At 45.0% G+C, this 18,902-nt stretch overlaps 2 protein-coding genes across 2 annotated transcripts in view; both read right to left on the bottom strand.

Moving 5' to 3' along the window:
- Positions 1 to 2,949: 2,949 nt before the first annotated feature.
- RABIF (RAB interacting factor) lies at positions 2,950 to 4,331 on the bottom strand. Its single transcript, XM_015408214.1, has 2 exons — positions 4,168 to 4,331; positions 2,950 to 3,830 (listed from the first exon to the last, which is right to left on the bottom strand). The coding sequence occupies exons 1-2, from the start codon at positions 4,318 to 4,320 to the stop codon at positions 3,585 to 3,587; spliced, it is 399 nt and encodes a 132-aa protein (XP_015263700.1). The 5' UTR covers positions 4,321 to 4,331; the 3' UTR covers positions 2,950 to 3,584.
- Positions 4,332 to 9,753: 5,422 nt separating this feature from the next.
- The window catches only part of KLHL12 (kelch like family member 12), a 38,046-nt gene continuing 28,897 nt past the window's right edge, over positions 9,754 to 18,902 (bottom strand). Inside the window, exons 9-12 of the mRNA XM_015408190.1 lie at positions 17,445 to 17,603; positions 14,049 to 14,147; positions 12,667 to 12,742; positions 9,754 to 11,644 (exon numbers count right to left, since the gene is read on the bottom strand). Of these exons, the coding sequence (XP_015263676.1) occupies positions 11,518 to 11,644; positions 12,667 to 12,742; positions 14,049 to 14,147; positions 17,445 to 17,603 (461 nt within the window). The 3' untranslated portion in view covers positions 9,754 to 11,517. The remainder of the gene's footprint in view (positions 11,645 to 12,666; positions 12,743 to 14,048; positions 14,148 to 17,444; positions 17,604 to 18,902) is intronic.

Genomic DNA, 18,902 nt, shown 5'->3' with positions numbered 1-18,902 from the left:
CGCCGGGTTGGGCCGCCGGGTTGGGAGGGGGAGGAGGGAAGGGAAACAGCCAGCGAGGGGCGAGCGGAGAGCCCGCTCGCCCCTGGCTTCACTGCGGGGTTGGGAGGGGGTAGGGAAACAGCGAGGGGCGAGCGGCTCTCCGCTCGCCCCTGGCTTCAGTACCGGGTGGGGGGGGAAGAGGAGCTGGGGGGGAGATGAAGGGGGTGGAGGACAGGGGGGAACCAGCAGGATGGGGGGGTACTTCCCTCCTCCTGCTGCTTCCTCCTCTGCCTCCCCCCCCCGCGAGTATCGCGGGTCCCCCCTTGTTAGATCTAATACTAGTGTTCCCTTTAAGCTGAGTTAGTGTGAGGTAGCCTCCAGCCGACACATTTTTGTCTTAGCTCAGGAAGGATGGCTCCAGAGCAGACTAATTTATGCAGTAGCCAAATTGCTTGCTCACACCTTTAATGCCAGTAACTCACAACGTAGAATTTTTGTTCACAAGACTCCACAGCTTAGAGGAAGCATTGGTTACAACAGTTATTTAAAAAATGTGTTGTTTTTTTTTTTTTAAGACATCTACCATAACCTAAATCTTATTGGCCCAAACAAAGTAACACATTTCTCTTCTTACAGTCTCTCAGTAACATTTTGCAATTTTAGTCCACAAATCGTTCCTGCACTATGCCATTTTCCATGGCTGGCTTTTATTGTTTAGAATCATAGAGTTGGAAGGGACCTCCAGGGTCTAATCTAACCCCCTGCACAAGGCAGGAAATTCACAAATGCCTCCCCCTCCACACCCCCAGTGACCACTGTTCCCCACCCAGAAGATAAAAAACCTCCAGGATCTCCAGCCAACGTGGCCTGGAGAAAAATTGCTTCCTGACCCCAAAGTGGCAATCAGCATTTCCCCGGGCGTGTAAGAAAGGGCTTCAAGAACTAAGCACTGATGCAACCCTGCCTGCCCTCCCTCTTATGGATCTAAGTTCACAGAATCAGCATTGCTGTCAGACAGCCATCTAGCCTTTGTTTGAAAACCTCCAAAGGAGGAGAGCCCACCATCTCCTGAAGAAGCCTGACCCATTGAGGAACTGCTCTGTCAGGAAGTTCTTCCTAAAGTTTAGCCCATAATTCTTCCAATTTAATTTCAACCCTGTACCATCCTCTATATGACAGCCCTTCAAGTACTTGAAGATGGTTATCATATCACCTCTCAGTCGTCTCCTCTCCAGGCTAAACATACCCAGCTCCTTCAACCTTTCCTCATATGACTTGGTCTCCAGACTCCTCACCATCTTCATTGCCCTCGAGACCCATTCCAGTTTGTCTATATCCTTCTTAAATTGTGGTGCTCAAAACAGAACACAGTACTCTAGGTGACATCTAACCAGAGCAAAGGAAAGCAATACCATCACTTCGCATGATCTGGATGCTACACTTCTGTTGATACAGCCCAAAATTGCATTTGCCGTTTTAGCTACCACATCACACTGCGGATTCATATTCAGTGTATGGTCTACTAAGACCCCCTAGATCCTTTTCGCACAAACTACTGCCAAGACAAGTCTCCCCCATCCTATAATTATGTATTTGAGTTTTCCTACCTAAATGCAGAATTTTACATTTATCCCCATTGAAATTCATTTTATTTGTTTTAGCCCAGTTTTCCAGCCTGTCAAGAACATCCTGTATATCTTGACTGTCTTCTACCACATTTGCTATCACTCCCAATTTAGTATCTTCTGCAAATGTAATAAACATTCTCTCTATTCCTTCATCCAAATCATTTATAAAGATGTTGAACAAAACAGGTCCCAGGACAGATCCTTGAGGCACTCCACTTGTCACTCCTCTCCAAGAGGATGAGGAACCATTAACAAGCACTCTTTGGGTGCAATCTGTCAACTAGTTACAGATATACCGAACAGTAAAAGGATCCAAACCACATTTTACCAATTTGTCAACAAGAATATTATGTGGAACCTTATCAAAAGCCTTACTGAAATCAAGATAAACTATCTCTGCAGCATTCCCCTAATCCGGCAAGGTAGTAACTTTCTCAAAAAAAGATAAGGTTAATCTGACATGACTTGTTTTTGAGAAACCCATGCTGGCTCTTAGTAATCACAGCTGTCCTTTCTAAATGCTCAAGGACTGTCTGTTTGATTATTTGTTCTAAAACTTTCCCAGGTATAGATGTCAAGCTGATGGGTCAGTAGTTACCGGACCTTCCTTTCCCCCCTTTTTGAAGATGGGGACAACATTTGCCTGCCTCCAATCTTCTGGTACAACCAAGATTTCTCAAAAATTATGGACAGAGGCTCAGAAATTACATTTGTGAGTTCTTTTACTACCCTTGGATGCCCCAAGGACTTAGTTTCATTTATTATTTATTTATTATTTCGATTTCTTAAAGAAACTAGGTGTTTATGTACTACCACTATGCTGATCCTAGGCTGCAACTCCCTTCCTTCATCATGTGTTCTGTTTTTGCCATGTTGAGCACCATTTCCCTCGCAAGAGAAGACTGAGGAAAAGTAGGAATTGAGCAGTTCCATTGCTGAGCTGTTTGTCATTGTTATTCAGTTCCACAAAACATGCTAACTTAATATATATATTTCTTCATGTTAAGAACAAAATGTTACATCATTTCTATAGAACAAAGTTTGAGTCCGGTGGCACCTTGAAGACTAACAAAGTTTTATTCTGGCTATAAGCTTTTGTGTGCATGAACAGTCTGTTGGTAATAAAAATGGGCAGAGACTGAAAAGTTCTCTGTAAAATCTGGAGAAAAGTAGGAATGCATTCTACTAAAGCATACCCTCTTCCTTCAACTGTGCTCTACTGTTTTGATTACCTGATTCATTCCTCCCAGCAACATTTTATAGAAACATTCGCATACACAAAATGAGAAGCATAGATTTAATTTAATGACATAAAAATATTCATAATGCTTTGAGACTTCACTGACATTGATTTCTTATAGTTTAAATTGGGACTTTCATTCAACTTTTTTCAAATCTGCAGTGTCCATCAATCAGCATGTGGCTTTCCATAAAAGCACAAGCTATCCATATTATGGTTACAAAATGGAAACCAGCAGAAATATAGCAGCAATGCTTGTAAACATAGTCCAATGTGTACACCCTTTGGTCCAAAGTATACCAGAAAGCCATAAATCTGGATGTGATGCTGCTGAAAAGGTGCTAAAAGTTTTCTACGCTTACTCTTCACAGGACAAACACTTCAAATATATTTCATTTTCGATTTCAGTAATAGGAAAATGGTGAACCACCAAAGTCTTGCATCTCAGAATATACGCATGGAAATGCACAATGTTACCCTGGAATAGAAATAATAAAGATGAGTTCTGAAAGATAAGAGAGAGATTCAAAGGAGCTGGAACTCATTTGACAAGGAATATGTACAGATACTTCTTTTAAAGCATCACAGTAGTGCACCCCCCTCTTTTGGCCATTTTAAGGGCTACACATTGGCATTACAAACTGGGGGTTCAGTAGAGGGAAACAGGATATTTATAATGTGGAATGAGCCATTTCACAGGATGCCCAGCTGTTTGTCTTTAGCCACCCTTCAGCATGTCATTCATGGGATACCCGATCCAAGGCCACATAGAAACTCTTTTTGTCATCCAAGCAGTGCCAGCCAATAGGGCCAATTTCACAGTCTGCACAGATCAGAAACTTTATGTTTCCAACATCCTTGGTAAAGCCAACGTTTTCAAAAGAGAACATGTCATCAACCAGCCAATGGTCTTGCAGAACGTCTCCATCTGGGTCACTGCTTGCCACCAGTGCTGTCTTCTTCTTCATGGAGGGAAGGAAAAGCTGTTAAATAACAAGAAAATTTATCTGTTACCTTGAAACCAGCAATGTGATTAACACTCATTACAGCTGCCAACCTCCAGGTGTGGCCTGGATTTCTCCCCAAACTACTTCTGATTTCCAAACTATAGAGGTCAGTTGGCATGGATGAAACAGCAGCTTCAGATAAAAGACTCTGTGACATTCCCTCTGAGCTTTCTCCCCACACTCCACATTCCCCAGACACTGTTCCCAAATCTAAAGGAATCAGCCAAGGCAGAATTAACCTCTCCCCTTCTAGAAATCTCGCAGGCAAGGAAGCGCCTTCTTCATCCAGGGAGGAGGCCTTTGCGCTCCCTACCTCTCTGCGGGCGAAGATTGCGGTTCCAGGCAAAAGGACGCGGGAGCCACAACGCTGGCACAGCACTGCCTTGCGGTTCCGGCCCCGCGCGCATACCAGCTCCTCCGGTCCAGCCGCGGCGGCCACCGCCATCTCCGAACCGGGCGCCGCCATAACCGCGCAGGCGCAATTAAACAAAGGCGGGGCGATGCAGAGAGATCCCGACGTCCTTCCGAGTTCTCTGCAAACGCGCGGCTTTTTGTGCGCTTTCTTGCTGACTCCGCGCGCTTCGCTGTCCTCCGTGCAAAGCCTTTTTGCAGCTGCGCCCGTCCCTTGTGGGGTCGGCCTTCCTCATCCAGTCCAGTCCCCTCGAAAAGAAAGCGCCCCAGAACCAGGAACTGCGCCGGCGGGGCGGTGGTGCATCTTCTAGAGATTAGCGTCGAAAAGCTACGACCGCGCGGTGTATGATTTGCAGCGACTGTGTGAAAACGCAGTCACTTTCATGGGTTCCGTTAAGCGCTTCAGTGCAGCGCTTGGACGACTAGCAAGGAAGCTTTGCCGCACCGTCTTGCGCGCTCTGGTGATCCTGACATTGACCCCTGCTTGTGTAATGTTCTTAGGTCCGTAAGTGTGGAGGACAAGAATGAATACTATTTTACGGTATTCCTCCCTTAAAGTACTACCTGGCTGTTCTGGGATCGCCCTTGCCCTTGCCTTCAAAGCCCTGTCGAGGCTCCTTTAGAGATCACTGCCCTTCCCCAGCCACATCTCATTTTCCAGACCTTGCTAAAAACTCACCTTCTCGGTCAATACTTTTGAGAGACGTGCTTAGTGCTGTATTTCCACCCTTCCCCAGCCACATCTCATTTTCCAGACCTTGCTAAAAACTCACCTTCTCGGTCAATACTTTTGAGAGACGTGCTTAGTGCTGTATTTCCATAAACGGCATGAGCACAGCGATTGTCCACAGACATCCTTATTGTACCTAGCAGGCTTTGATAGTCTGGCCTCACTTAACCTCATTCCATTCTACACGTGGGTCTTTCTTGCAGTAGTCTCTTTGCAATTCTTATATCCTGCCTTTCCTAGGGCAACTCATAATTTAAAACCAAGACAAAAATCTAGCAATACAGCAAGAAACAATGGAGGTTTACAGCCCAACAGATTCATCTACATTTGTCATTCACAGCAATTCACCAGCAGTACTGTTCAGAATGCACTTTTGTCAATTTAGAATTCACTTTGTCTCCTTTTCAACAAAGGTTTTACCAGCTCTTTGACAAGATAGGAGGGAGGGTACTTGGATGTACCAGCAAGGGCAAAAAGCCCAGTTTCTAACCAAGGCTAGTTAGATTATCTTGAAGAGATGGACAAGATGGGCATATCTAAATGTGCAAGGATTTATACCATGAGAGGCGCTTGCAGCATTCAAGAAGAGAGGGGTTGTGGCTCAGTGGCAGAACATCTACTTGGCATACAGAATCCCAGATATCTCCAGTTTAAAAGATCAGGTAAGAGGTGATGTGAAAGATCTCAGCCTGAGACCCTGGAAAGCCACTGCTAGTGTGAGTAGACAATATCGACTTCAATGGACCAAGGCCCTTATTCAGCTTAAGGCAGCTTCATGTATTCACCTCCCTGCCATAATTTCCATACTTTCCCATGGGAATTTCAGTTATATATTATAGTAGATACACTGGATTACGAAATAAAACTTCAGTTTCTACTATGGCCAGATAGTCCACTTTTTTTTCTTGAAGGGCACTTTCACACATGCTAAAGAATGCAGTTTCCGTCCACTTCAGCAACTATTTGCAAGTGGATTTTGCCATTTTACACATTAAATCCATTTGCAAAGTGCATTGAAAGTGTGTTATTTAGTGTGTGTGACAGTGTCTCTCCATAAGAACATAAGAGAAGCCAATGTTGGATCAGGCCAATGGCCCATCCAGTCCAACACTGTCACACAGTGGCCAGAAATGTCAGGTGCCATGAGGAAGTCCAGCAGTGACAAGGGACGGGGCTGCCTACCGGCACCCAGGTGACAGGCCTTGCTGTTCTCGGCTCCTACTTCCAGGCGGTCTTCAGGTGTCGGCGTTCAGTCTCTGGTGTCCTGGAGCAGGTCTTCCAGTCCGGTGGCTTCCTCTGGCGAGCCCATCTTGGTGCGCGGTTCCTGTCAGCTACAGCTCTGGCTAACGTCCATTTCCGGCTCCGCTGCGCCTGCGCCGCCACGTCTCCACCTCTGCCGGATTTCGTTATTTGATGTTGCACTCACTGGCCACCAGGACTTACTTCGCCAACCTTGCCGCCGCTCCGCTGCCGCCGATGCTCCTGTCACACACCTCACACGGAGGAGGGTGCCCCCTGCCACCTAAGGGCAGGTACCCATTTATCTACTTGCTATATTTTTATCCCGGTGCTTGCAGCGGAGGTCCCATCAGCGGTTGAGCAGGCATCGGCGGCGTGGGCAATCCCGGTGCAGGAGCAACTTGTTGCTGCGCGGCGTGTGCGTCAAGGAAATTAGCCATTCTAACGTCCATCATTCCCGGCAGACCTTCCATCACATCCTGGAATGCCCGCATTAAGTCTCTCACCGAGTCTTCCAGTTCTGCTAGTCGTTCCCCGGTAGTTTCCTCCGGGATGGGGTCCCGAGGGCGGTAGTCCGGGGGTGGGTCATAGTCCTCTTCCGTTTGGAAGGCTCCGGTGCCCTCCTCATCTTCTGCGTGACCACTCGGTCCCGACGGCTCGAACATCCACTCCTCGAGGTCCTGTTTGGGGCTCCCCTTCTCCGAGGTAGACCCAGGTTCCGGGAACAATCCCTTGTCAAACAGACTCTCACGTAATCCGCTCCCCCGACGGGAGTACACCTCACGGGTGCCTTGGGTGTTGTACATAGTCCAATCATCCTGCTGGTGAGTCTTCCGCGGACCCCATTGCGAAGGGGTCGGAGGCGGCCAAGACAGATGTGCAGGCAGGCGGGGAATCGTTCCCCCCACGGCACCCTCCATCGAGGCTGCAGTCGTGAACACCAAAGACGCGGAGGTTTGTGGGACCGATCCCGAGTCCCCCTCCGTGTTAGGTAGGTTTCCCTCAATTCCGCTCATGATCTTGCCAGATTCGGAACGATAGGAGAAAGGGAGTTCTAACAATATGTTGGATCCCCAAGCATCGAGAATAAATCCACGTTTTCAAGAAAAGCAAAATTTATTTCAAAGCGTTGAAGACATACTCAAACACGTTCTTTGTTAGAACTGGGGATACACAGTTAGGTCAAGCATAATAAAGGAACTTCAAACAGATACAGATCCAATGAATAGCATTCCCGCTGGCGGGCTAATGAAACGGTTGCGCGCCCAGTCCATGGGAACCAGGCAGAACATCAGACAAAACACAGGTGCAGTACTCATGAGAAAAGCAATAGGCAAGCATTACAGCATCTTCTCCCCCACACAACCTCCAGCAGTTATCTTGTGCATTCCAACGCAGGAGCAGGATGATAGAAAACAAGCCGGGTGCAACAGGGAAAGGATATGTACACAGAGGTCACAGAAAACAGAATGGCAGCTTGCTGACATTCGGACCCCATCAATGTGTATTTATAGTTAGGATTTTTGGCTCCAATGTGCATCACTTTGCACTTGGCCACATTGAACCCCATTTGCCACATCGACACCCACTCGCCCATCCTCCACAGATCCCTTTGGAGTGCCTCATGATCCTCCCTGGTTTTCATCACCCTGAACAACTTCGTGTCATCTCCAAATTTAGCCACTTCACTGCTTACTCCCAACTCCAAATCATTAATAAACAAGTTAAAAAGCATTGAACCGAGTACTGATCCCTGTGATACCCCACTGCTTACCACTCTCCACTGAGAAAATTACCCATTTATACTCACTCTGTTTCCTATTAATTAGCCAGTGTTTGATTCACAAAAGGATTTGTCCTACCAGTATTATCCCATGACTATTGAGCTTACTTAGGAGCCTTTGATGAAGAACTTTATCAAAAGCTTTCTGGAAGTCAAGGTAAACAACATCTGTTGGGTCCCCATTGTCTACATATTTGTTCACCCCCTCAAAGAATACAAACAGGTTAGTGAGACAAGATCTTCGCTTACAGAACCCATGCTGAGCCTGCCTCAATAGTTTTTGTTCATCAATGTGCTTACTAATTATTTCCTTAATAACAGTTTCCACCAACTTACCCGGTATCGACATCAGACTGACTGGCCTGTAATTTCCCGGATTTCCTCTGGAACCCTTTTTAAAGATGGGAGTGACATTAGCTACCTTCCAGTCCTCAGGAATGGAGGCAGATTTTACACATAAGGAGGCATATGGCTCACAGAGAGTTCTCTGTTTTGTCAGCCTCCTTGCCAGACCCTGAGCGGCATTACACATCTCCCATTCACCACCTGATTTGGCAGCAGGCTTCCTCCCTAGAATGAGCAATGAGGTCATCCTGTACTGTAAGCAAGAACAAAAAGGGCAATTTTGACTGAGTGGTTAAGAAAGCCAGGAATGCATCTGACTGTCAGGGTGACCCTGAATTCTGCATTATGTAATCTACGTACAGTGAAAAGGCTCCCCCCTCCCATTCCTCATCAATTAGCCATGTGCTTTCCCTGAGAATTAGCAGTCTAGACATAATTTGGTCTCTAATTATCTTCTGTTAACATCTCTGAATCCCAAATGTTGTTGGTAGCAGGTCTGCCCAATATAACAAGTTCACCTTTAGTGGGTATTGCAGGAGCTGTGCTACACAATAACTGTAGTTAGTAATGTTCAGCTAAGATGACTTCACTACGACTGCTTAGGCTGGGTTGGTTTTTTTTTGGGGGGGGGAAGGAAGAAGAAGAAGAGATTGGATTTATACCCCGCCCTTCACTACCCAAAGGTGTCTCAGAGCGGCTTACAAACTCCTTTCCCTTCCCCTCCCCACAACAGACACCCTGTGAGGTAAGTGGGGCTGAGAGAGCTCTGACAGAAACTGCTCTTTTTTCAAGAACAGCTCTTATCAGAACTACGGCTTGCCCAAGGTCATCCAGCCAGGTGCAAGTGGAGGAGTGGGGAATCAAACCCGGCTCTCCCAAATTAGAGTCCGCGCACTTAACCACTACACCAAACTGGCTGATGTGACAATTGTTTTGACCTATTTGTTTAGAATAAATATGACTGAAGAAGCAAAAAGAGGAAGTATTGAAGAAGAGATTGGATTTATACCCCACTCTTCACTTGGAATCTTAGAGCGGCTTACAATCTCCTTTCCCTTCCCACAACAGACACCCTGTGAGGTCGGTGGGGCTGAGATAGCTCTTTCGAGGACAGCTCTGAAAGAACTTGTGACTGACCCAAGGTCACACCAGCAGCTGCATGTGGAGGAGTGGGGAATCAAACCTGCTTCTCCTAGATTAGAGTCTGCGCTCTTAACCACTACGCCAAACTAGTCCCTTGAAAAAGGGAGCCAAAAAGCAGAGCTTGAAATGGTCCTCTCAACAAATATTTATCATCCTGGTTTGAAGTGCGACAGCAATACTGCACATATAAAAGCAATCCACCTTGAAGAAAGGCAGCAACAGAAATGAAATATTCACACATACCAGAGATATTTTTATTAAAAAATACATAAGAAATTAATCACAAACACTGGTGTGATAGGACAGAATTCATATACTCAGTGTTGTTTGAAAGTGCATAATAATCTCATGCTACTGTATCCCCAAAGCAAAGAGTCAACAGCACCCAAGAAAATAAATACATTCACCCCTTGATACCTGATAGGCAACACAGAAAGAGGCTCAGTAGGTCAGGGGAAAGAGCTCCAGGGTCATGCTGATAATTTATGGCATGTACATAAAGGATGGAGCTGCAGTATCCACAGGCTCAGGGGTCCATTTCAGCAACACAGGTCTTGGTGCATCTTCACACACCTAATGTAGACTGCATCACACACCAGAAGAGCAGCGAGAAGAAATGGAGTCCTAGATGCCACTACAGAGAGTGATGCTCAGCAAACAATAAAAAAATTCCAGTTCAAGATGAAGGATTCTAAAGTCTTGCTGCAACTGGATCTGGAGAGATGCTCTGCAGGAGAAACTATGTTGGAAATATCTGTATGCTGAGTGCACACAAATTTCCCATGTTCTTACTTTATCACTAAAGCAGGAGTACAAGAAACAGTGTTAAAAATCAGATGAAGAAAAAGGAGAACACCATGGCAACAGTGTTCACACTAGGCATGCAGTCTGAGACCTGTGCAGGGCATCAGGCTTCACTTTCACTGCAATCCAGTGTACAGTTACTCCTGTCGAAGAGAACTGAAATCAGAGTGCTTAGACGGGAATAACTGTGCACAGGATTGTACTGCTTATCTGCAGTGCAAACTGGCTGGTGATTAAGGTGGGTTTGAGAAAAGGTGCTCTGTGATTGTGGGGATGGGCTGCACTGTAAATACACATCCAATCCCTGAAAAGTCAACTGAGCAGACATACCCTTAGAAAGCATACACTGCAGTTTCCCTCCAACCTAGGCACCCATCCATTGTAGCTCAGGTCTCCAAGAACCCCAAGGACACAGTGGTCAATACATTATTTCACTGCTCTGCTAACACCCAAAAGTTCTGTATTTAGAAAAAGATGCAATGTAGAGTCAGGTTTTCATTCACAAGTACTTGAATACCCCCACACTCCAGGAAATGTTGGTGGCCCAACCACTAGAAGACATAAAATGCAACGTTCTCTTCCTGTATAGCTGCCATTCTTCCCCACTGAGTATTACAGCAGCGTCTGGTCTCCATTCCCTCTTCTGTGTTTATATACACCAAGACACTGAGTCTTTGCAGTTCATGTGCCAATCATTGTCTCTGACTCTATCCCACCATTGTGTACAAGTTTGTGCACAGAACCTGAACAAGCACCCAGAAAGCGCAGTCTGCCCACTAAATCTTCACTAACAGTATGTCTGCACTGCAGCATATTTGGTACATGAAAACATTCAAGCACAAACCCACTTGTGGACCCAAACTCTCATCTCCCTGCATGGACTGATGCTTTGGAGAGGACGGAGATGAACTTGTTTAATCTCAGGCATTCAGCAGGTCAGAAGGCGAAGGCATCCTTGCTGCTCCGACATACCATTTTCTCTGGGATAGTCTGGATGAGTATGTAATTCCTCCATGATCACCTCAAAGTGCATTGTGTGTGTGGGTTTTCCCCACCAGGATCAGTAGCTTTGAAGATGAGCTTGTGGGTGCACAGCACAGGGTCAGTGGTCACTGCATCCACACCCACAAGATGTAAGCCCCCTGGTGCTTTCTCCAATAGTCTCTCTGCTCCAAGAAGTGCTCTGACAAGGTCTTTCTTTCCGGACATCATTTCTCCCGCAGTACACAAACACCAGCATCACATCGCTGGGTCCCCAGTGATGTTACCACTTCCCAGCTGTCAATGATGGGGTCATAGCACTCAATACTGCTCAGCAGTGAGTTACCATCATACCTACAAGTGACAAAGGGTGAAAGGTAAGGGCACATTCTTGTAGTCTAGGACTGATGAATCACGTTAAACACAGCAGTAGTTTTTGGGATGGCATTCATCCTTGTTAGTCATGATCATGGAGCTCCTTTATTTTTAAGAGATTAATGTAAGGGATAATTTTTGGTGCCACTAACCCACACTAAGGATCAATCCTCATGTTCTATTTCTGTACAAGTTTGTAGAAGCCAGTTTGGTGTAGTGGTTAAGTGTGCGGACTCTAATCTTGGGGAACCGGGTTTGATTCCCCACTCCTCCACTTACAGCTGCTGGATGGCCTTGGGCAAGCCATAGTTCTGTCAGAGCTGTTCTCTCAAGGACCGTTCTGGAAAGAGCTCTCTCAGCCCTGCCTACCTCACAGGGTTTCTGTTGTGGGGAGGGGAAGGGAAAGGAGTTTGTAAGCCACTCTGAGACTCTGAGTGAAGGGCGGGGTATAAATCCAATCTCCTCTCCTCCTCTCCTCCTCTCCACTTCCATGCAAGGGCATGTGGGAATGATCATACATTGTATATTTTTATCCCACTCTGTGTATCAGAGCCCACATCTCACATACAACATGTGCAGTCATTGAAGTAGTCATTCCTACATTACAAAATATTTATTTGTCCTTGAGTGTGCTCCTGTATATATTAAAATGTAAAAAAATCAGTCCGAAGCATATGAGCCAGGACTGGACAGAAACTGAAAAATAAAATGATCCTCCATCCCTTTCCTCCACAGGCAGGTGGGACTGCAGTCCTGTGTTTTAGGAACTGGAGTGGGGTGAGGGCAGATAATGGACGTGCACAGGGCCTTTTTAAAAATTATTTTAAAGAGGTGCCGGAACTCTCAAGAGGGAAATGAAGTTTTCAGTCTGTAAACTGACAACTCAGGAACTTTAAAAAAGAATTTTGTTGAAGAGGTTCAAGAGGGAAATGAAGTTTTCAGTCTGTAAACTGACAACTCAGGAACTTTAAAAAAGAATTTTGTTGAAGAGGTTCCAGAACTCTGATGAAAGATGTGCTGTTCCATCAAATCCTCCAACAACATAAATATGATCATTCAGCAAGGCTACTCCAGCTCCTAGGAAGAGAGACAAAGGAATGTATTACCAAGGTAAATGAGCTACACAGTCCACAATTATGTATATGCGATATGGCATTCTTGGCGGTGACACCAAGAGCACTGTATATTCACTGGGCTGCATCATCCAACTCTTGTGCAAGTGGAAATACAAGAAAAAGACCACAGTAGCCACTTGTGTTAAGTCAAACTTATTATATCCGCACTTGCGTTTCCGTTAGTGCCAGATCTTGTGCAAATTCCTACGCCATATAATATGTTGGGAGGGAAGCCCTAGGTGTTGCATAAAATGCTGTGCAAGAGCAACTCTGTTAAGTACAGTTATTTTTAGGCTTGTGCATTGCTGGATACAAGGAACTCCTTAGGAAATCCCATCTCACCCTTTCTTTGCTTGCTTGCAGACTCCTTATTCAGAGGGTATTTGAGTTTAATTGATTTTTTCCCTGAAGAACTTGTATTTCATCTGCCGATTGTTTATTGACACATCACTGTGTCTTTTGGATAAGCCTTCAGCTTTTTACTTTTTTACTTGTTTAGTTGTTATTTTTTGATACTATGGTGTGATTTCGATGGAGGGTTTCTTTGTGAGCTTGAGCATCAGCTTGAAATATCAAGCTGTATCCTATTCCTCCCCCCATTCTACTGATGTAAAGCGCTCCCTCCATCTTCAGGACACTTCATCATCAATTAAATGCCGTACAATGGAAATGAATACATTGTAAACCAATGGTAAAAATATTCAGAAACAATGAGAAATTTAAGCCTGTGTTTTCTGAAAATATATGAAACTTGTGTGAATTTATAATGCCTGCCATCAATTAGTATACAAGTGTTCCTACTGCTTAAGCAGCAGGGGAAAGTTAATGCAAACTTTTTACTGAGCTGGAATGGATGAAAGAGGCATTAAATGCTGCTTAAATTAGTCTAATAAAAGTATATTTAAATGCCCAAAACTGCCCTGCAAGTGTGCAGTGCCAGAAAAGAGACTGTTTACAATTACAATGATAACTCAGAGACTCTGGTGGTAGGAGAAGTGACAGGAATAGAAGGCTATTCACAGGCTCAGAAAAACATGGATATGCCATTCAGAAAATTTATTACTTTTTAAGTAGAAAGGTTGCATGAAGATGCAAGACAACATTCTTATACTAAACATCAGACCTTGTCCACTAAACAGCCATCAAAGTTAAAGTTTGCAGTTAGGGTCACTTTTTAACAACTGTGTTCTTTGCACTCTACAACTTATCAAAGCTGGTTTGTACATTTTATTACACTCCTCTACAAATGTAGAGATCAGAACTCTCACCTGAGCGCTTGGTGGCCATTGGAGTGACATTTGTCCAGTGCCCAGTATGGGGATCATATCGCTCCACAGAATTTAAGATGTTCAGACCATCATAACCACCTGAAAAAACACAGAGGATCCAAACAAATATTTCAATTTTTTATTGTTTAAAGGCATCATTCATTAGGAAGAAGACTAGGATCTTTACCAGCTGACATCAGCCCCCCCGCCCAAGGCTTTGAGCACAAATGAAGTCGCATAAAGGAAGAGACAGCATTTACAGTCTAACTGATATAGAGATAGTATACAATGATCAGAGAGCTTATAGAATTAAGAAAATTTAGTTTTTTCAATGTTATACCATTATAATAACTGGTTTATGGTCATCCAAGACAATTTGTCCCATCTGTCCAAAGTACAGTACAGTAAATTTACTTGGATGGTAGAATAATAAACAGCCAAATTCTTTAAAAATCTGCTACAAAATTATTTGAGTTACAGAAATTCAGAAAACTGTCCTAATCTTGAAAACAAATGAGTTTTCAAATATTTTTGTATACCCCAAACACGCTTGTCCCGCTGCGGGCTCCTTCGCGGCCCCTTGGGCCACTTCAGCGGGACTGGCGCGACCCGCGCCAGACCCTCTGGACCAATGTTCCCCCTAAGCTGTGGAGTCCTGTGAGCAAAAATTCTACTTTGTGAGTTCCTGGCATTAAAGTTGTGAGCGAGCGATATGGCTGCTGCATAAATTAGTTTGCTCTGGAGCCCTTCTTCCTGAGTGAAGGGAAAAATGTGTGAGCTGGAGGCTAAGAAACTGTGAGCTAGCTCACGTTAACTCAGCTTAGAGGGAACACTGCTCCGGACCCTCAGTGCGCCTCGGAGGGCGAGACTCCCTGGGAGGGAGGTCTCGGGCGATGCCCGTGGAGGGCCCTTCCCCCCCCCTTTTCTGGGAAAGACGACGGGGGAAGGAGCTGAGACGGGTTCCTCTCCGCAGCCGCCAAGGCCGGAGTGGCGTGCCCGATTGCAAATACGAAGCGGCTGGAAGAGTCAGGGCTTACCCAGGGGAGAATGGTCGAGGGCGCTGCAGACGGCGATGGTGGACTCCTTGAGCGGGCCGGAAGTGGCCGCTCCCCAGTGCTCCCTAGCTCAGGGCATGCTTTCGAGGGAATCACTAGAGGGCGGGACTAGGAAGGGAACCCCCAATAAGGACAGCAGAAGAAGTAATGGACAGGTGAAGGACACAATACAGTGGTTGGGAAAGGAAAGGGGAGGGCTTACTGAGAGCCAGGAGGAGTATAAAAGGAGGGAAGTCAGGAGAGCCGGGGAGGATGTCAGAGGCGACTGGCTCTGCCAGGGCGATAGAGAGAGAGGCGGCTGTCGACCCCGAGGAAGGGGAGGGGGAAGTGATCGAACTCCTCCACCCTTCCCTATCTGAGGCTCTCTCTTCCCTCCAATACCCTCCGCAACCACAGCGAGTGCCCCTCCAAAGCTAGGGGTCACCCCCGGACACGACAACGCTTTTACTTTTTCTTTATTAGGTTTACATTCACAAAAACTCACAAATATTCCAGGAGTCTTGCATTCAATTGTTTGCTGAAAAACTGTTGTTTTATTAACAGTCTTCACAGGTCCCATTTAAAAGTTCACTGAAAGGCAAGTTGTGACCATACTTGTAGTCTATAAAGTAAACCTCAGTTAAATATCTACCATAAAAAATATGGGTGCCCATACAAAAATGGGCTTTCCTGTGGCATCTGACTGGCCACAATTGAAAACAGGATATTGGGCTAGCTGTATCATTGGTCTGATCCAGCACGCCTGCTCTTATGTAGTAGTAGAAATGGTTATCTAGGGAGAGGAATCATGTATGGGAAAGATTGTTTTCAGCTGAAAAGTTGTTAAAGGTACCCTCCCGCTTTGTTGCACAATTGCACAACTGTGAAGCAGTATAACACCTCATGGAGATACATTTCAAAAACTCTTTCAAAATTAACTCCTTGAGGGGAAAAGTTTAGCTGTTTAATTTTGAAGGGGAATATTTTCATCTTGCTTTGTTTCACAACAATAAATTGTGCTTTCCTCTATGGAATGACAAGGAAAAAAATCCGTAAAATTCACTGCCACATCCACCTAGAGGGCTCATATAATTCAGCAATTGTCCATTTCAAAAAACAAGGACATTCTAAAATAAAAAAATCCTCTGAGAATAGAAATAAGTAACAATTTCATTCACACTTCAACAAAAATGGAAGTTCTAAGTTAACACTACCATATTGTGTAAGCTGTACAGACATTGTACAGTCCATCATAAGAACATAAGAAGAGCCCTGCTGGATCAGACGAATGGTTCATCTAGTCCAGCATCCTGTCTCACACCGTGGTCATGGCCAACCAGTTCCTCTGAAGGGACAACAGGGCACAGAGGTCAAGGCCTTCCCTTGACATTGCCTCCTGGCTCTGGAATTCAGGGGCTTGGTGCCTCTGAATGTTGAGGTTCCCCCCAGTCACCATGGCTAGTAGTCATTGATAGACTTGTCCTCCATTCATCTATCTAATCCCCTTTTAGAGCCGTTTATTCCTGTGGCCATCACTACATCCTCTGGCAGCGAATACCATATTTTAATCACTCTCTGTGTAAAGTAGTATTTCCTTTTGTCCACCCCGAACCTACTGCCCATCAGCTTCATTGGATGCTCTCAGGTTCTACTATTCTGGGAAAGAAAGGGGAAAAAAATCTCTTTGTCAACCCTCTCCACCCCATGCATAATTTTACAAACCTCTATCCTGTCCCCCCTTAGTCGTCTCTTTTCTAAACTGAAAAGTCCCAAACTCTTCAGCCTTTCCTCATAGGGAAGGTGCTCCAACCCCCTAATCATCTTGGTTGCCCTCCTCTGCACTTTTTCCAGCTCAGCATTTCATGCTCACTTACAACTGAGGCTCCACACTGTTTTCCCTTGCTCTCTTAGCTGTAGTTCTCTTCCTCTTTAATTTGAGGTGCAGAACTGAATGTGGAGTCTATGCTCTATAAATGTTTAATAAGAATTTGGTTATGTGTCAAAATAAATTACATGAAGTGCCTGTTTCAAGAAACAGATGTAACAGCAATGCTAACCTGGTAGACCAATCTAGAAGAGTAAGGGGAAGTGTAGCTACCTTACAGAACTCTGAGTGACGACTGATGCTTTCTGAGAACTCCTGCACTTCAGTCCCACAAAATATTAACTCCTTTACTCCCATTCCACTTCTATAACGGCAGGTTATTATACCTGGCCTGGAATACTAATGCCACAAGTGCCACCTCTACTATTCCAAGGTAGACACCCCAGGATAGAATGGGATTTGCAAATATATAACTCCTTGCAGAATCTGTTTGCTGGGATGTGATCAAGGCACTAGAATGACACTAAGGCTACCTACCAAGACAGTAGATAACATTGTTAGCAACAACCAATCCAGCGCCTTCTCGAGCCGTCTGCATGTCTCCCAACATACTCCACTGATCAATGTTCGGATCATATCTCTCCATACTTGTATGGCGCCGGCTTCCATCAAAACCTCCAGAAACGTAGATCATGTCTGTAATAATACCAAGTTAAGAACGTGGAGAGCCATTTCATCATCAAGACTATATTTTGACATTATCTTGTATATGGCCTTTGATATACAATATGTGCGTCAGTCCCTAACACCCACAGGCTTGGATCTATCAGAGTGTTCCTATGGATGGAGAGATTTCTGCTCATGGAAGAGTGGCCTTCTCATCTCCCACTGGAGCCCAAAATGTCTCCCCAATGCTGCTCCTTGGGGACAGGAGACCCCTAGGAATACATCTGGGGTTCCAATACAAGGAATTAAACAAGCAACTCACACTCTGCCTGTGAAAAGCCTTCCATCCAAAGAAAAACTTTGGTGAATCCAACCTGTAAGTTAGAGGTGGGCCCACAGAGCTGCTGTTCTTCAGCACTTTAAGAATGAAAGTTTCACAAGAGGCAAGATGTTTGTGCATTCTTTCACTACATCACCTCATACGAATGATTAAAATGAAGTCCACTACAATTACTCATCACAAACAGAAGGATAAAATTTGCCAAGTGCTATATAAAGGAGACAGCTACACTCTATGGGAATATGAATAATCTGTACAGAGTTTCCCTGTGCCATTTTTTCTTACAAGTCTTCCCGGACAGAACTTGTGGATCTCCTGACAAAGATATGTAATCTTTCCTTAAAATCTGCCTCCATTCCTGAGGATTGGAAGGTAGCTAATGTCACTCCCATCTTTAAAAAGGGTTCCAGAGGAGATCCGGGAAATTACAGGCCAGTCAGTCTGACGTCGATACCGGGTAAATTGGTGGAAACCATTATTAAGGAAAGAATTAGTAGGCACATAGATGAACAAAACCTATTGAGGCAGACTCAGCACGGTTTCTGTAAGGGAAGATCTTGTCTCACTAACCTGTTAGTGTTCTTTGAGGGGGTGAACAAACATGTGGACAAGGGGGATCCAATAGATATTATTTACCTTGACTTCCAGAAAGCTTTTGATAAAGTTCCTCATCAAAGGCTCCTAAGTAAGCTCAAAAATCATGGGATAGAAGGACAAGTTCTTTTATGGATCAAAAACTGGCTAATTCATAGAAAACAGAGAGTGAGTATAAATGGGCAATTTTCTCAGTGGAGGGTGGTAAGCAGTGGGGTACCGCAGGGATCAGTACTTGGTCCACTGCTGTTTAACTTGTTCATTAATGATTTGGAGATGGGAGTAAGCAGTGAAGTGGCTAAATTTGCGGATGATACAAAGTTGTTCAGGGTGGTGAAAACCAGTGAGGATTGTGAGGCACTCCAAGGGGATCTGTCAAGGATGGGCGAGTGGGC

This window comes from Gekko japonicus, unplaced genomic scaffold, assembly GCF_001447785.1.
Source record: "Gekko japonicus isolate JY-2015 unplaced genomic scaffold, Gekko_japonicus_V1.1 scaffold211, whole genome shotgun sequence".
In the NCBI taxonomy this organism is placed as follows: domain Eukaryota; kingdom Metazoa; phylum Chordata; class Lepidosauria; order Squamata; family Gekkonidae; genus Gekko; species Gekko japonicus.
Note: the sequence above shows the minus strand (reverse complement) of the source record. Positions and strands in the feature narration are given on the sequence as shown.

Excerpts from the sequence above, each read along its gene's own strand:
- RABIF (XM_015408214.1), bottom strand. The coding sequence starts at position 4,320 with ATGGCGGCGCCCGGTTCGGAGATGGCGGTGGCCGCCGCGGCTGGACCG. Across the intron at positions 3,831-4,167 it reads CAATCTTCGCCCGCAGAGAG|CTTTTCCTTCCCTCCATGAA; the intron begins GTAGGGAGCGCA and ends GTTATTTAACAG.